The sequence below is a fragment of the Rhinoraja longicauda genome, chromosome 17 (genome assembly GCF_053455715.1).
Source record: "Rhinoraja longicauda isolate Sanriku21f chromosome 17, sRhiLon1.1, whole genome shotgun sequence".
Lineage (NCBI taxonomy): Eukaryota > Metazoa > Chordata > Chondrichthyes > Rajiformes > Arhynchobatidae > Rhinoraja > Rhinoraja longicauda.
This window is the reverse complement of record NC_135969.1, coordinates 38506569-38525408: the sequence shown is the minus strand read 5'-3', so window position 1 is coordinate 38525408 and position 18840 is coordinate 38506569. Positions and strand designations below refer to the sequence as shown.

The 18840-nt window shown below is 44.6% G+C and overlaps 1 protein-coding gene across 1 annotated transcript in view; it reads right to left on the bottom strand.

Moving 5' to 3' along the window:
• Nucleotides 1–1696: 1696 nt before the first annotated feature.
• The window catches only part of suclg2 (succinate-CoA ligase GDP-forming subunit beta), a 271539-nt gene continuing 254395 nt past the window's right edge, over nucleotides 1697–18840 (bottom strand). Inside the window, exons 10-11 of the mRNA XM_078414531.1 lie at nucleotides 13278–13398; nucleotides 1697–3164 (exon numbers count right to left, since the gene is read on the bottom strand). Of these exons, the coding sequence (XP_078270657.1) occupies nucleotides 3049–3164; nucleotides 13278–13398 (237 nt within the window). The 3' untranslated portion in view covers nucleotides 1697–3048. The remainder of the gene's footprint in view (nucleotides 3165–13277; nucleotides 13399–18840) is intronic.

Here is an 18840-nt window from a genome sequence, read left to right as displayed (position 1 = left end):
AAGGGGCCACAGTTTAAGAATAAGGGGTAGGCCATTTAGAACTGAGATGAGGAAAAACTTTTTCAGTCAGAGAGTAGTGAATCTGTGGAATTCTCTGCCTCAGAAGGCAGTGGAGGCCAATTCTCTGAATGCATTCAAGAGAGAGCTGGATAGAGCTCTTAAGGATAGCGGAGTCAGGGGGTATGGGGAGAAGGCAGGAACGGGGTACTGATTGAGAATGATCAACCATGATCACATTGAATGGCGGTGCTGACTCGAAGGGCCAAATGGCCTCCTCCTGCACCTATTGTCTATTGTCTATTGTTAAGCCGTCCACAGTGTACAGATCCAGAATAAAGGGATGCAAGTCGGGGCCTGATCAACCCCGGCTGGGTCGGCTGGGCGAGGGTGTCTGATGTTGTGAGACCCGAAACACCCCATGACCCCAGGTCACATCACTGAGGATGAGTCCCAGAGGATGTATCTTTCACACAGTACGAGATAAAGTGCAGTAAAGGTCATAAGGAATAGTAGAATTAGGCCATTCGGCCCATCAAGTCTACTCTGCCATTCAATCATGGCTGATCTATCTCTCCTAACTCCATTCTCCCGCCTTCTCCCCATAACCTCTGACACCTGTACTAATCAAGAACTGGATGCACAGAATCTCTAGCCCAGAGTAGGGGATTCGAGGACCAGAGGACATGGGTTCAAGGTGAAGGGGAAAAGATTTAATAAGAATCTGAGTAAAGTCCGAACAGAGGTAGCTCGATCCAGGAATGAAATATGATTTGAGCAGAACACAGTGTTTCATTCTGTAAGAGGGTCCCGGCCCAAAATGTTGATTCCCTTTACAGACGTCGTACTATCCCTTTACGGATGCTGCCTGACTTGCTGAGTTCCTCCGGCACTTTGCAGACAGGACAAAGGGAAAGACGTCTAGTGCAAGGTATGTGCAATGTACCCATCCACCTGCTCAACCCAAGATACAATCCCACTTCAGAGCTACAAAAATGCAATGGAGGCTAATCATTCTGGACTAGGGTGAGCTGCTTACAAAGGAGGAGATGAGAGTGAGTGTAGGTGCAGGATTTAGGAACATAATGCAATGCGGCATCGCTTCCCACACCCGTGAATATTATCACCATAGATTGGCCAAGGCTGCAAGCACGTGGGAGCACATCACATTAAAGTTATCCTCTAAACAAGATTCTCCTTTCTTAGAATTAACTTTTGGGGCGGGCCAGTGGCACAGTGATAGAGTTTCAGCTTTACAGCGGGTTCGATCCTGACTATGGGTGCTGCCTGTACAGAGATATCTATTGATGTCCTTTCTCCGGGTGCCCTGGATTCCTCCCACATTCCAAAGACGTGCAGGTTTGTAGGTTAATTGGCTTCTGCAAATTGTCCCTAGTGTGTGAGATAGTGATAGTGTTCGTGGTGATCGCTGGTCGGCGCGGACTCGGTGGGACGAAGGGCCTGTTTCCATGCTGTGTCTCTAAAGTAATATAAAAGTAAAGTAAATCTTGGTTCATATATCATCTCCTTCTCAAAACCTGGCACTCTGTCCCTGCCAGCATTCTGTGAGTTTGATCATCCCGTGAAGCATTGTTGTTTAACTTAGCCCAGAAGAGTTGCAAATGAGGATCATTACTAGATCTTGGGAACAGAATCAATAAATATAGCAATGACTTATTTTTAAAATGCATCCATATAATTGAAAGCATTTTATTCACCGTTTGAAAGACATTTTCTGCTGCAAGATATGGTCTTGAGAAGATAATGAGTTTTTCCTTGCTTTTACTTTCAAGGTTGTTTCAAGTACTGTGAACTTTAAAAGAGTCATAAAAGTTTGAAATGATAATATTGCTCAGGCAGTACATTTCTAGTACAGTAAAATTAAGTTTCACACACAGAAAATAGCCAATGACTAGAGAAAAAAGTTTAGCAAGATTATTTGCCCACTTGAGCCTTGTCATTAGTACGTTAGGTTGGGCACAGTTAGAGTTGCTGTCTTACAGCACTTGCAACGCCAGAGACCCGGGTTCGATCCCGATTACGGGTGCTGTCTGAACGGAGTTGGTACGTTCTCCCCGTGATCGCGTGTGTTTCCTCTTTTGCTTTCGACCCACACTTCAAAGACGTACAGGTATGTAGGTTAATTGGCTTGGTATATGTGTAAATTGTCCCTAGTGTGTGTAGGATAGTGTTAATGTTGGGGATTGTTGGTCGGCATGGACTTGGTGGGCCAAAGGGCTTGTTTCCGTGCTGTATCTCTAAAACTAAAACGACTTAATTGTGCCAAGATTAGTTTAGGTTAGTTTCGAGATATAGTGTGGAAACAGGCACTTCGGCCCACCGAGTCCACATCGACCATCAATCACCATCAATCACTAGTTCTATCCTACAAACTGGAGATAATACGCAGAAGCCAATTTACCTACAAACAGGCACGTCTTTGGAATGCGGGAGGAAACCAGGGAACCTGGAGAAAACCCATGCGGTCGGTCACAGGGAGATCGTGCAAACTCTGCACAGACAGCACCCGTAGTCAGGATTGAACAGGATCGCCCAGTTGTGTACATTCCAGCGGGGAATAGCTTTGCATTCTTGGCACTAAAGGAAGGTTAAGGCTTTACAAAACAGCACCGGGTTTACAGTGGCAAAATCAGTATTGCTGTTTTAAATCCATTTTAAGACTAAGGCTAAAGCGGAGGTCTTATTGCACGATCACAAAGACGTTCAGGAAATACGTCAAAACATTAGATTATTCAGAATTCACAGAAATAGAAAAATGTCATAACAATCATTGATATGCAGGAATTGTTTAGTCAGCACATAATTAAATAAATTTGTAAACATTTTTACAATTCAACTGCCCAATTTGTTTTCTGCAAATGCAAGGCACGTTGTATAAATGTATTGATGTTTCCTTCACATTTCACACGTCACCGGGTGAAAAATAATCGCGGAGAATTATTGTCCCATCATTAGTGGTGATCCAGAATTGAGTAGTACGATGAAAGGGGAAAGAAACGAAATTATTGCTTGAAAACTTCCTTGATGAATCTATTTTGCGGAGGCTCTGGCGACCGCTAACCTGGCAGCGTCTTCTAGGTTGCTGGCTGAGGCGATTGGCAGCCCGCTCTCCTTCAGGATACGCTTGGCTTCATTAACATTGGTTCCTGCACACACAGACAGACAGTGATGGGTGGGAGATTGATGGCGGATTAAAATCACAGCGACAAACATGGCACGGCTTTGTAACAAAAGCTATCTGCCCGTTCGAGTAACATCCTGATCCGAACTGCGATTTCAGCTCCACAAAGTATATTGATTTTTTACTAATTTCTTGCATCATTAAAGGAAACTGCTGAGATATTTATTTGTCCCCTCTATTGTTCTTCACAAAATGAGATGAACTCACGGTTCAATGTCACATTGAATTGCTGAGGATGTGCAAGGATAAATGGGAAGAAGTTATTCTCTTGCCCCCGCGGTTACTTTCTAGAATGTTCTGGAATACAGTGGCGAGGGTAGACAGTCAGAACCATTCTTCCCAGGGTGGAAATGTCAAAGACAAGAGGGCTAGGTTTACAGAGTTTAAAAGGAGATGTGCGGGACAATTTTTGTTTGCACAGAGTGGTGGGTGCCTGGAACACACTGTCAGGGGTGGTGTTAGAGGCAGAAACGATAGTGGTGTTACGAAACATAGAATATAGGTGCAGGAGGAGGCCATTTGGCCTTCGAGCCAGCACCACCATTCATTGTGATCATGGCTGACCATCCACAATCAGTACCCCGTGCCTGCTTTCTCCCCATATCCCTTGATTCCGCTAGCCCCTAGAGCTCCATCTAACTCTTTTTTAAATTCGTCCAGTGAATTGGCCTCCACCGCCTTCTGTGGCAGAGAATTCCACAAATTCACAACTCTCTGGGTGGAAATGTTTTTTTCTCAACTCAGTTTTAAATGGCCGCCCCTTTATTCTTAAGACTGTAGCCCCAGTTCTGCACTCCCTCAACATTGGGAACCTTTTACCTGCAACTAGCTTGTCCAGTCTTTTTTTATAATTTTATACGTTTCTATAAGATCCCCTCTCATCCTTCTAAAGTGTTTTAAGACCATTTTCAACAAGCACGCGGACATGCAGGAGATGGAGGGATACAGGTCAGGTGCAGGCAGGTTAGTTTAACTTGGTATCTAGTATAACATGGACATCGTGAACGGATGGGCCTGTTACTGTGCTGTTGTACTGTTCTATGTTCTAGGTAATACCATACAAAATCATTCCTGTATCATTTCTCGGAGTTAAACATTTTCATTAACAATTAAAAAAATATTTCCGGCTAGTATAATTATTATAAGGATTTTAATTTAGCTGCATTTCAGTTGAATACCTGAAACAAAAAATCAGTGCAGTTAATGTATGAAATACATATCTTCAGTTTTATCCCCGTTATATTTTGCACAGATTTTTTTTTTACACCAAAGTCTTTCGATTTCTGAATGTTTCTGCGTCTACGATACGATAGAACTTTATTTATCCCAGTAGGGAAATTGGTCAGCTGACAGTCATAAAACACACCAAGAAACATGAAATTAAAGTGGCGAGTGGAAAGTCCAGGATCGGGGATGTGCAGAGATTGGGGGTGGGGGTGGGGGTGGGGGGGGTGGGTCAGTCTACCCCACGACAGAAGGGGGAGGAGTTGTACTGTTCGATAGCCACAGGGAAGAAGGATCTCCTGTGGCGTTCTGTGCTGTCATCCTAAGCAAATTATTATTGGTCCCGCTTATTAATATAACCAGTAGTTCATCATTTGGAACCGTTCAACCTCTTGAAACCACAGGCACAAACGTGACAGTGTCCCCATATTTAACAGAGGACATTACTGGCACAGCAGCATTGCAGTCATGTTACTGAACCAATGATCCAGAGACGCACATTCAAGTTCCATCCATGCATCTGGGGATTTGAGTTTTGGTGGGAATGACCCTGGCTTTGATATTGAGGTAAAAGTAAAAACAGATTTCTGTAGCTTTTAGGTTTTTTTAGTTTTAGAGATGCAGCGCGGAAACAGGCCCCTCGGCCCACCGGGTCCGCACCGACCAGCGATCCCCGCACATTAACACACTGGGGACAGTTTTACATTTACACCCAGCGAATTAACCTACAAACCTCTACGTCTTTGGAGTGTGGGGGGAAAAGGGAAGATCTCGGAGAAAGCCCACGCAGGTGAACGCACAAACTCCTCACGAGGAGGACGTACAAACTCCATCAGGAAACCTGACTCTGAGGTGTAATATGGCACCAAGGATTGAGAAGAAGTTTGGCACTGCCATGAATTGGCCTTGCTAGATCCCATTCCACACTGGAATGGGGTGGCACAGTGGCGCAGCGGTAGAGTTACTGCCTTACAGCACCAGAGACCCGGGTTCCAACCTGACTAATTCAATGATACTTTATTCACAAAATGCTGGAGTAACTCAGCAGGTCAGGCAGCATCTCAGGAGAGAAGGAATGGGCGACGTTTCGGGTCAACAGTCTGAAGAAGGGTCTCGACCCGAAACGTCACCCATTCCTTCTCTCCTGAGATGCTGCCTGACCTGCTGAGTTACTCCAGCATTTTGTGAATAAATACCTTCGATTTGTACCAGCATCTGCAGTTATTTTCTTACAATGATACTTTATTGTTGCATGTCCCTAAGTACAATGAAATTCTTTGTTTTTTGCATCCAAGTATGCCAAGATTCGTCATGTATCTGGTGCTGACCAAGTTATAAAAGTACCCATTCTAATCCTGATGATCCGCCTTTGTTCTCAGCTCCCCTCCCCCCCCCCCCCCCGGGTCTCTCTTTGCAGTCTGTACAGAGTTTGTACGGTTCTCCCCGTGACCGCGTGGGTTTTCTCCAGGTGCTCTGGTTTCCTCCCACAATCCAAAGATATGCGGGTGGGTAGGTTAATTGGCTTCTGTAAATTGTCTCTAGTGTGTGGGATAGTGCTAGTGTACGGGGTGATCGCTGGTCGATGCGGACTCGGTGGGCAGAAGGGCGTGTCTCCCCTAGCCAGGTGAAGGAGGCAAGGCTGTGTATTCACGCCAGAAATTCTCCTCTGTCAAGACTCAGAAGTTCAGAGAAGGAAAGCAAGGGAGAAAAAAATGTCAGATAGACACGAAAAGCTGGAGTAACTCAGCAGGACAGGCAGCATCTCTGGAGGTGAAGGAATGGGTGATGTTTCGAGTCAAGAACCTTCATTAGACTGATCAGTCTCTCCAGAGATATTGCCTGTCCTGCTGAGTTGCTCCAGCTTTTCGTGTCTAGCTTTGGTTTAAACCAGCATCTGTAGTTCCTTCCTTCAGGATAAAAAATCAGGTCACCCGCACACCCATAGTTCTATCCTGCACACTAGGGACAATTTTGCAGGTGCCAATTAACCTAATAACCTGAGATAGACACAAAATGCTGGACTAACTCAGTGTGAAGAAGGGTCTCAACCCGAAACATCGCCCATTCCTTCTCTCCAGAGATGCTGCCTGTCCCGGCTGAGTTACTTCAGCGTTTAGTGTCTATCTTTGGTTTAAACCAACGTCTGTAGTTCCTTCCTCCAGAAAAAAAAAAGTTAAGTCTGTAAGCCATGAAAAACATCTGTAAAGTAAAGAATTTCACTGCTCCCAAAGACCCAACTGGTTCACGAAAGACAAATTTGTGCTGGGATAAGGTATGATTAATGAACGGAGACCTGAAAGCTTTCCAGCTGTCAGTCTGGGATTCTTTGGATAATGGAGAAGATTTATTGAAACACTTTACAGTATTTTATCTGACACCCGAGCCGGCCTAATTGTGTGCGGTTTTTATAACTTCAGATTAATTGTTTGAAAGTGGAGGACATAACCAAGACAGGATTTTAAGGCTTCAAAGTTCTATTCATGCAGGCTACTGGAGTCATGAAGAAATTAGCAGACAAGGAAAGGAGATTACGGCTGAGGAAAGTTCAAGGAGAAGGGAAAATGAATGTCAAAGTGAAAATGAATAAGATCCCTCACTTTTAAAAATCCGTTACAATCCCCGGTGAAACGATGTGGAATTTGATCCTAATTTCAATGCAAAGATATAGACAATAGACAATAGGTGCAGGAGGAGGCCATTCGGCCCTTCAATGTGATCATGGCTGATCATTCTCAATCAGTACCCCGTTCCTGCCTTCTCCCCATACCCCCTGACTCTGCTATCCTTAAGAGCTCTATCCAGCTCTCTCTTGAATGCATTCAGAGAATTGGCCTCCACTGCCTTCTGAGGCAGAGAATTCCACAGATTCACAACTCTCTGACTGAAAAAGTTTTTCCTCATCTCAGTTCTAAATGGCCTACCCCTTATTCTTAAACTGTGGCCCCTTGTTCTGGACTCCCCCAACATTGGGAACATGTTTCCTGCCTCTAACGTGTCCAACCCCTTAATAATCTTATACGTTTCGATAAGATCTCCTCTCATCCGTCTTAATTATATATATTTGGTTCTTAACTACCCAATTTCATATGTCGGCAATAGGACAAATATTCTAAAGATTTCCTTCGCTAAAGGGTCATAAGGTCATAAGTGATAGTAGTAGAATTAGGCCATTCGGCCCATCAAGTCTACTCCGCCATTCAGCCATGGCTGGTCTATCTCTCCCTCCTAACCTCATTCTCCTGCCTTCTCCCCATAACCCTTGACACCCGTACTAATCAAGAACTTGACATTGACCTTTGGTCATAGGCTGGATTTAGTCCGATACGTAAAACAAAATCTTTAAAGAGGAAGAAAACTAGATTTTTTTTTAACATTCAGTGCTCTTATCATATAAAAGATAGACACAAAGTGCTGGAGTAACTCAGCAGATCAGGCAGCATCACTGGAGAACATGGATAGACACAAAGTGCTGGAGTAACTCAGTGGGTCAGGCAGCATCACTGGAGAACATGGATAGACACAAAGTGCTGGAGTAACTCAGTGGGTCAGGCAGTATCACTGGAGAACATGGATAGACACAAAGTGCTGGAGTAACTCAGTGGGTCAGGCAGCATCACTGGAGAACATGGATAGACACAAAGTGCTGGAGTAGCTCAGTGGGACAGGCAGCATCTCTGGAGAGAAGGAATGGGTGACGTTTTGGGTCAACACCCTTTTGGCTGGTTTGTTTAGGCTGCCCAGTCTGAAAAAGGGTCTCGACCCGAATTGTCACGCATTCCTTCTCTCCAGAGATGCTGCCTGCCCCGCTGAGTTACTCCAGCATTCTGTGCCAACTTCTTCTCACTCGGGCCTGCTTAGTGTTTTCCAGCGTTTTCTGTTTGCATTTATCTGTCTTTAAAACGTTTTACGTTAGTTTGACAAATCGAAAAGGCATGCACAGCTGATGAGAATAGTTCAGTGCAACTGCGGGGCAAGCAAGAAGTGAAACATTGTCAAGGCATTTCAAAAACACAGAAGGCATGTTAGAAAGCACTAGAGTATTGCTGCAACATCTTATCTCTTGATTATCCGAGGCAGAGCTGGGTGCCCATGAATATTAATTCTGTTGACAGAATTCTGTTGACTCTACATCACCCAAGTTATTTAGTGGAGTATGAAAGGCTACATTAATTTGCTGCAACCTGAGGCACATGTCCATGCCTGAATGAAACGCACACAATAAATGAACGCATAAGGTGTATTGATGGGCCTGCATTAGGTTTCTTGAATCCACATTAATCAAAATAGCCCACGCTGTCATTTTTCATGAAGTTTCGCTTCAGATTATAGTTCTGCAACATGTCATAGCCCAAATAAACGACGCACATCACCAAAGTCACGAGCATTTTACAAAATCAGTATTTAATCTAGGGACAGGCACAAAATGCTGGAGTAACTCAGCGGGACAGGCAGCATCTCTGGAGAGAAGGAACGGGTGACGTTTTGTGTTCGGGTCACCCATTCCTTCTCTCCAGAGATGCTGCCTGTCTCGCTGAGTTACCGCACCATTTTGTGTCTATCCTCGGTGTAAACCAGCGTCTGCAGTTCCTTCCTACACTTTTTAATCTAGGGATATTTCCCTAATGAATAACGTGTCATAGAGATGCTAAATAAATAAATCTTGCAAGGTACACTATTTTAATTTAATTGTTTAGTTTTTAGTTTAGTTTAGAAATACAGCGTGGAAACAGGCCCGACTGATTCCATGCCGACCAGCGACCCCCGCACACTAACACTATCTTACACACACGAGGGACAATTTACAATTGCACCAAGCCAATGAGCCTACAAACCTGTACGCCTTTGGAATGTGGGAGGAAACCGGAGCACCCGGAGTCAGCCTACGCGGGTCATGGGGAGAACGTACAAACTCCACACAGACAGCCCCCGTAGGAAGAATCTAACCGGGTCTGTGGCGCGGTAAGGCAGCAATTCTACCTCTGCGCCACCCTGCCTTTTCTACTCACAATCAAGATGGTTTTTTAAAAAATCAATCAAATTTTCTTCAAACGGTGGGGGGGGGGGGGGGGGGGGGGAATCAGGCGTCTTAAATAAAAGCCACCAGATTCACTGATCTTGAAGTCAGGTTGATAATGGAATGAGAAGCACTGTTAAGAGTTTCCTCATAACCTCCCAGCACTTGATGGCAGCAAAGAACTGTGAACTGTGTTCCTGGCTCAGTCTTCAGCTGTGATAGAGAGATCCAGCATTATTCCAAAACTTGAATTTACAGTTTACACCTTTACTTTTGCAGATCCGGTAAAGGCTAGAATTGTTAAGTAAATATTGGTACAGCACTCTCAGGCTCTTGTAAGTCAGCACATTGCATTTAGTGAGACTTATTTTCTGGAATTGTGTAGGGAAAATGCACTCTAATCAAAGCTTTCTCATTGCTGTTATAATTCCCTCAGCAGGTCGGTGGGGGTGGTGTGGGTGAGGGAACTGTTCTGATGAGGGAGAAATAAAGTCCAAGGCTTGCAGAGGGGTTGTTGCGGCCTTAGACCACCAGCGACCCGGTGCGGCACGGTGGCGCAGCGGTTGAGTTGCTGCCTTACAGCGCCAGAGACCCAGGTTCGATTCTGACTACGGGCGCCGTCTGTACGGAGTTTGTACGTTCTCCCCGTGACCGCGTGGAATTTCTCTGAGATCTTCGGTTTCCTCCCACACTCCAAAGACGTGCAGGTTTGGAGGTTGATTGGCTTGGTATAAATGTAAATTGTCCCTGGTGTGTGTAGGATAGTGTTAGTGTGTGGGGATCACTGGTCGGTGCGGACTCGGTGGGCCGAAGGGCCTGTTTCCGCGCTGTATCTCTAAAACTAAAAACTAGACCCGGCTTCAATCCTAACTAAGGGTGTTTATACGGAATTTATACGTTCTCCCTATTCAGGGTGGTGGGTGTATGGAACAAGCTGCCAGAGGAAGTAGTTAAGGCAGGGACTATCCCAACGTTTAAGAAACAGTTAGACAGGTACATGGATAGGACAGGTTTGGAGGGATCTGGACCAAATGTGGGCAGGTGGGACCAGTGTAGCTGGGACATGTTGGCCAGTGTGGGCAAGTTGGGCCCAAAGGGCCTGTTTCCACACTGTATCACTCTGACTGTGTGGGTTTTCCCACACTCCAAAGACGTACAGGTTGTAGGTTAATTGGCTTCTGTAAAATTGTAAGTTGGCCACAGAGTATAGGATGAGGTTAGTATACGGGGTAATCGCTGGCTGGCATGGACTCGGTGGGCCGAAGGGCTTGTTTTCTTGTTTTCTCATTATATCTCTAAAGTCTAAAGTTATGTTTATCTTGGCCACCATTGAATGATCTGAATGTTTACACTATTAAAAGCAGTTGCAAGAATGACAACAATAATGATTCGGAGCACTTTAGCTTAAAAATATGGATTTTCCAATTCCAGTTAAAAATGTTAAGGTGCAGAGAATGGCTTCACATTCCCCAGTCTTTACACCAGCACTACTATCGTTCTCTGATGGCTTGTTTCCAGGCTCCAGGTTCAAACTAGCAAGCAGCCTCACAAACTAGTACACAAGGTGGCGTGAGAGGCCACATTAGCAAGATTCACCCTGATTCTGTGTAGGAAGGAACTGCAGATGCTGGTTTAAACCGAAGATAAACACAAAAAGCTGGAATAACTCAGCGGGTCAGACAGCAACTCTGGAGAAAAGGAATAGGTGACGTTTCGGGGTTGAGACCCTTCTGCAGACTGAGGAAGGGATTAGAGATTGCAAGGTGGCGCAGCGGTAGAGTTGCTGCTTACAGCACCGGAGACCCGGGTTCGATCCTGACTGCGGGTGCTGTCTGTACGGAGTTTGCACGTACTCCCTGTGACCACATGGGTTTTCTCCGGGTGCTCCGGTTTCCTCCCACATTCCAAAGACGTACAGGTTTGTAGGTTAATTGGCCTCGGCAAAAAATTGTACGTTGTCCCTAGTGTGTCGGATAGTGCTAGTGTATTGAAACATATAAGATAATTAGGGGATTGGACACATTAGAGGCAGGAAACATGTTCCCAATGTTGGGGGAGTCCAGAACAAGGGGCCACAGTTTAAGAATAAGGGGTAGGCCATTTAGAACGGAGATGAGGAAGAACTTTTTCAGTCAGAGAGTGGCGAAGGTGTGGAATTCTCTGCCTCAGAAGGCAGTGGAGGCCAGTTCGTTGGATGCTTTCAAGAGAGAGCTGGATAGAGCTCTTAAGGATAGCGGAGTCAGGGGGTATGGGGAGAGGGCAGGAACGGGGTACTGATTGAGAGTGATCAGCCATGATCGCATTGAATGGCGGTGCTGGCTCGAAGGGCTGAATGGCCTACTCCTGCACCTATTGTCTATTGTCTATTGTCTATTGTATGGGGATCGCTGGTTGGTGCGGACTCGATGGGCTGAAGGGCCTGTTTCCTCACTGTATCTCTAAACTAAATGAAAGATACATCATGGAAACAGGTCCTTTTGCCCACCGAGTCTACGCTGACCATCACAATAGTTTTACATTATCCCACATTTTCATCCACATCCGAACACATCAGGGGTAATTTACAAAGAATTATAATCAGTCTGAGGAAGGGTCTCGACCCGAAACGTCACCTATTCCTTCTCCCCAGAGATGCTGCCTGTCCCGCTGAGTTACTCCGGCATTTTGTGTCTATCTTTGTGTTAACCTGTAAACCTGCTCCTTTAGGGTGTGGGAAATTGGAGCATCCGGAGGAAATCTTTGCAGTCACAATGTTGAAACTCCGGCGCTCAAGGTCAAGATCGAACCCAGGTCTCTGGCGATATGAGGTAGCACCTATGCCACTATTGCACCCAGCAGTAACAGTACAGCATTCTCCTGCTTGAGAATCATGGAGTCATGCAGCATGGAAATGGGCCTTTCAGCACAACTTGCATACACCGGCCAACTTGCTCCAATTTCCCACACCCTAAAGGAGCAGGTTTACAGGTTAACACAAAGATAGACACAAAAAGACACCTGCCTGCATTTGGCACATATCCCTCTAAACCTGTCCCATCCAAGTACCTGTCTAAATGTTTCTTAAACATTGGGATAGTACCTGCCTCAACTACCTCCTCCATACACCCATCACCTTCTGTGTGATGAAGTTACCCCTCAGCTTCCTATTAAATCTTTCCCTCCTCACCTTAAACCTAATCTGGTTCTCGATTCCATTACTCTTGGCTAGAGACTCTGTGCGCCTACCCGATCTATTCTTTCTCATGATTTTATACACCTGATCACCCCTCATCCTCCTGCACTCCAAGGAATAAAGTCCCAGCCTACTCAACGTCTCCCTACATCTCAGGCCCTCGAGACCTGGCATGATCAGCCATGATCACAATGAATGGCGGTGCTGGCTCGAAGGGCCAAATGGCCTCCTCCTGCACCTATTTTCTATAACATCCTCGTAAATCTTCTCTGCAACCTTTCCAATCCGACGAGAGCACTTACTGTTTTATTTTCTTTTGATAAGGGAGGCACGGTGGCGCAGCAGAAGAGTTGCTGTCTTACGGCGCCAGAGACCCTGGTTTGATCCTGACCAGGGGTGCGTGTCACTATGGAGTTTGTACGTTCTCCCCGTGACCTGCGTGGGTTTTCTCTGAGATCTTCGGTTTCCTCCCACACTCCAAAAGACGTACAGGTTTGTAGGTTCATTGGCTTGGTATAAAAAATGTAAAATTGTCTCCAGTGTGTGTAGGATAGTGTTAGTGTGCGGGGATCGCTGGTCGGTGCGGACTTGGTGGGCCAAAGGGCCTGTTTCTGCCCTGTATCTCTAAACTAAACTAAACTGAAATTAGAGTAGTGTCCATTACTTACCCTCAAGTCGAACAACAAGTGGCACTTCCAGTTTAAGTTCCCGACTGGCCTTTATTATGCCATTTGCTATGATTGCACAGTTAACTATCCCCCCAAAGATGTTGACAAGGATTACTTCAACCTAAGGACGGAACAAAGAAAAGAAATTAAAATGCGATTGGAAATATAAATAACACACACATGCTTGCCTCTATTGGGGTAAAGTTAGGTAACAGAGTAATTATAAAATAGGTTTTGTCGATAGGGTGGCGCAGCGGCAGAGTTGCTGTCTTATAGCGCCAGAGACCCGGGTTCCATCCTGACTACATGTGCTGTCTGTATGGAGTTTGTATGTTCTCCCCGTGACCTGCGTGGGTTTTCTCCGAGATCTTCGGTTTCTTCCCACACTCCAAAGACGTGCAGGTTTGTAGGCTGATTGGCTTGGCGTAAATGTAAATTGTCCCGAGTGTGTGTAGGATAGTGTTAGTGTGCGGTGATCGCTGGTCGGTGCGGACCCGATGGGCCGAAGGGTCTGTTTCCGCGCTGTATCTTTCAACTAAACTACACTAACATTGTTTATTTTAGTGTAAAAGATGGGAAGCGATAGTTTTCGAGAAAACTGTGTAGCTCTTTGCAGCAATTAACTCATTCATGTGGGGCCTGTGTACATGGAAACATAGACAGAGCAGTCTGCTGTTTCCAGACAGGAGGCTTCTGTCGTCTGTGTTAATAAAAATCTTTCCTTCAAAAACTGGCAGAGATAGATCTTCGTCTGCTTTTAAAACAGGCAATAGTTCCTGAATGATGAGTTATAGCTTACAAATCAGCCATTGTTTATGGTCTATGCAAAACAACTGACCTTCCGGCATTTCCATCTGCCTACAGATTACAATCCTTCATGTGGTGTCTAGTCCCTTTCAGATTTATAGACACACAGTGCTGGAGTAAATTGACAGTCTTTTGCCCAGAGTAGGGGAATTGTGAATCAGAGGACATAGTTTTAAGGTGAGGGGGGGGGGGGGGGAAAGATTTAACAGGAACTTTTTTTACACTAAGGGTGGTGGGTATATGACACATGCTGCCATTGGAGGTAATTGAGGCATGCACCGTCATAACATTTAAGAGCCAATTGGACAGGTACATGGATAGGACAGGCCCTGGTGAGACCACTCCTGGAGTATTGTGTGCAGTTTTGCTCTCCTAATTTTTATGAAGGACGTTATTGCTATTGAGGGAGTGCAGTGTGGGTTTACCAGATTAATTCCCTGGATGGCGGGACTGACATATGATGAAAGAATGGATCGATTGAGCTTATATTCACTGGAATTTAGAAGGATGAGAGGGGATCTTATAGAAACATATACAATTCTTAAGGGGTTGGACAGGTTAGATGTAGAAAAAATGTTCCCGATGTTGGGGGAGTCCTGAACCAGGGGTCACAGTTTAAGAATAAGGCCATTTGGGACTGAGGTGAAGAAAAACTTTTTCACCCAGAGAGTTGTGAATCTGTGGAATTCTCTGCCACAGAAGGCAGTGGAGGCAATTCATTGGATGTTTTCAAGAGGGAGTTAGATATAGCTCTTAGGGCTAACAGAATCAGTGGATATGGGGAGAAAGCAGGAGCGGGGTACTGCTTTTGGATGATCAGCCATTATCATATTGAATGGTGGTGCTTGCTCGATGGGCCAAATGGCCTACCCCTGCACCTATTTTCTATGTTTCTATGTTTAGAGCATTTTGAGCCAAGCTTGGGCAGGTGGGACTAGTGTCGATGGGGCTTGTTGGTTAGCATGGGCAAGTTGGGCCAACGGGCCTGTTTCCATGCTGTATGACTCAATGATTGTATCTAAGTTGTAAATTGGAATTGCTTATGTCAATACATTATCCCAAAGGTTAAATAAGAGACAGAAATCTATAACATTGTAGCATCAGTACACACATCTATACTGTAGTTAGGTAAGGCTACTGACACCGATAGACTTGCCAAACAAACATCTTCTATTGTAATCTTATCGAAACGTATAAGATTATTAAGGGGTTGGACACGTTAGAGGCAGGAAACATGTTCCCAATGTTGGGGGAGTCCAGAACAAGGGGCCACAGTTTAAGAATAAGGGGTAGGCCATTCAGAACTGAGATGAGGAAGAACGTTTTCAGCCAGAGAGTTGTGAATCTGTGGAATTCTCTGCCTCAGAAGGCAGTGGAGGCCAATTCTCTGAATGCATTCAAGAGAGAACTAGATAGAGCTCTTAAGGATAGCGGAGTCAGGGGGTATGGGGAGAAGGCAGGAACGGGGTACAGATTGAGAATGATCAGCCATGATCACATTGAATGGCGGTGCTGGCTCGAAGGGCCGAATGGCCTCCTCCTGCACCTATTGTCTATTGAAGTCAGTCAATACAGCAACGTAGAAACAACTGTGTACCATTAAAAAAACACATTATATCTGCAGTACTCACAGGATACACACACTCAATATTGATTGAATGGTATGTTAAAAACAAGGATTTTATAAGTACTCTTGATCTTCTGTTTGCTGATATCTTTAAAAATATTCATACATAATTTGAATTTTTAAAAAGATTTGACCGTCTATTGAAGATGGTGGCACAGCGGTAGAGTTGCTGCCTTACAGCGCCAGAGGCCCGGGTTCGATCCCGACTACGGGTGCTGTCTGTACGGAGTTTGTACGTTCTCCCTGCGACCGCGTGGGTTTTCTCCGAGATCTTCGGTTTCCTCCCACACTCCAAAGTCATAGCTTAATTAGCTTTGGTAAAAATTGTAAGTTGTCCTTAGTGTGTGTAGGATAGTGTTAATGTGCAGGGATCGCTGGTCGGTGCGGACTCAGTGGGCTGAAGGGCCTGTTTCCCTGCAGTATCTCTAAACTAAACTATCTTTTAAAGGGAAATAATTGATAGTTATCATGGGCCTATTAAAATGATAGTTAACATGTTTGCTCAAAACACAATAACCTGTTATCAAATTAGCAAACCCACCAGAAGTGACACCAGCTTGACAATTTTTTCTCAAAGGAAATAAGAAATAAGTATATTCTTCGGGTAGACCAGACACACAATCTTGCATTGACATTTTGCTTTGATCTCCTAGAGATTAGATCTTATCAGCGAGTAAATTATACATAGAGAGCATTGATTGCCATTGAATAAAAGGAAAATTATTGCTTTAGCTGCAAAAAAAGCAATGCCAACACAAGGGGTAAATTGATGCAGTAAAAGAACTGCAGGTAAACTGCTGGTTTGTACCAAAGATAGACCCAAAGTGCTGGGGTAACTTAGTGGGTCAGGCAGCATCTCTGGAGAACATGGATAGGTGACATTTTGGCTCGGGACTCTTCTTCAGTTTGTAAAGGGGAGAGAGTAAGATGTAAGTCATCTGTCATAAATTTAAATAGTGGTACGCCACTTGCTCACTCTTGCAAGCAGCCCGTTATTTTATATTATATTCGTACATTTAATCCGTTCAAAGTTCTGTCTTTAATCAGTCCTTACTTTCAATAATTTTTAAAAAAAAATTAATTTGACATCTTCTTCAGCTGGCATTCCCACTATTTAAATAACTGCTTGTGATATTTATTATTATTTTATTTTATTTTATTTTGTTTATTTGTCATTCCACTCCTTACAGATCATGCAATGAATGGGATGATACACAGTGCCTCCGGGGGCCATAGTGCAATACAAATGCAAGACATATAGACAGGGGATGACAGTGCAGTATAATACGATACAGCACAATACAATTAGACAGTACGATACAATACAATACATATAGACAGAGGATTAAAGCATGTAAACGGTACAAGGTAAATTATCAGATTTCACAATACTGTATTTTTATGACATGCTTTCTTTTTTATTTATTAAAATATGTTTCTGTACAATATTCAATACGTAAGTCAGCATAAGTGCCTGAGGGTTCGGTTGCTGTAGAAAGCACCCAGTGAATGATGAAAAAAACCACTGCAGGTGGGTCCACAGCAAAAGAGCAGTAGGTCATTTTAAAATCACTGATCGTGAGTAAGTTTCCAGCCTACTGTTCTATATAGCTGGTATAAGAAAATAACTGCAGATGCAGGTACAAATCAAAGGTATTTATTCACAAAATGCTGGAGTAACTCAGCAGGTCAGGCAGCATCTCAGGAGAGAAGGAATGGGTGACGTTTCGGGTCGAGACCCTTCTTCAGACTGATGTCAGGGGGGCGGGACAAAGAAAGGGTATAGGTGGAGACAGGAAGATAGAGGGAGATCTGGGAAGGAGGAGGGGAAGAGAGGGACAGATAGTTCTATATAGTTGGAGGAGTTAAGTAAAGTAGCGATTTTAAGAGCTTTAAAAAAAGCGTTGTTTTTAGTTTTTAGTTTCAGAGATACAGCGTGGCAACAGGCCCTTCGGCCCGTTGAGTCCACGCTGACCAGCGACCACCCATAGACTACTCCTATCCTACGCAGAAGTGGCAATGTACAGAGGCCAATTAACCCACAAACGTGCATGTCTTTGAAATGTAGGAGGAAACCAGAGCACCCAGAGAATCCCATGCGGTCATTCACAGTAAGAACGCACAAACTCCGTACACACAGTACCCGTAGTCAGGATCTAACCCGCTGTCTTTAGTTTAGCTTAGTTTTTAGTTTTAGAAATACAGCATGGAAACAGGTCCTTGGGCCTACCGAGTCCTCACAGACCAGCGATTACCCTGTACACTAGTACTCTCCTACACCCTAGGGACAGTTTTATAATGATTACCAAAGCCAATTAACCAACGTACTCACATGTCTTTGGTACTTGGGTGTAAACCGGAGCACACGGAAAAACCCACGTGGTCACAGGAAGATCGTACAAACTCCGAATAAACATCACCCCATGTCAGGATCGAACCGGGGTCTCTCGCGCTGTAAAGCAGTAACTCTACCGCTGCGCCACTATGCTGCCCGGGACCATCATATTGCCATTGTGAAAGTCACAAAGATCTCAGGCGTTTCCACCATGGAATGAATAGAATAGTTGGAGTTCCCCCACATTCTAAAGACGTGCAGGTTAATTGGGTTCGGTAAAATTGGAAATTGTCCCCAGCTCATAGATGGTGTTAGTGTGCGGGGCAATCGCTGGTCGACACAAACTCGATGGGGCAAAGGGCCTGTTTCCACACTGCATCTCTAAAGTCAATGGATGTTTTTAAGGCAGAGATAGAGAGATTCTTGATTAGTACGGGTGTCAGGGGTTATGGGCAGAAGGCAGGAGAATGGGGTTGAGAGGGAAAGATAGATCAGCCATGATTGAATGACGGAGCAGACTTGATGGGCCGAACGGCCTAATTCTGCTCCTAAAACTTATGGACTTATGAAGTCTAAAGTAAAGTGGTAAATTATTACAAAAGCTGTTGGCAATAAGGTTAAATTAGTTTGAAAAGATAGCAGCAAGCCCATATTGGTTGAGTCTGCACAAACTCATTTTACATAAAACCCTTACAGCTAGCAAAAAACTGGAATTTTCATTCCATCGGTTTCAGCTGTTTTAAAACTACGAAGGCCAATTTTTAGCATTCACCACCAGTCATCCATAAATCTAG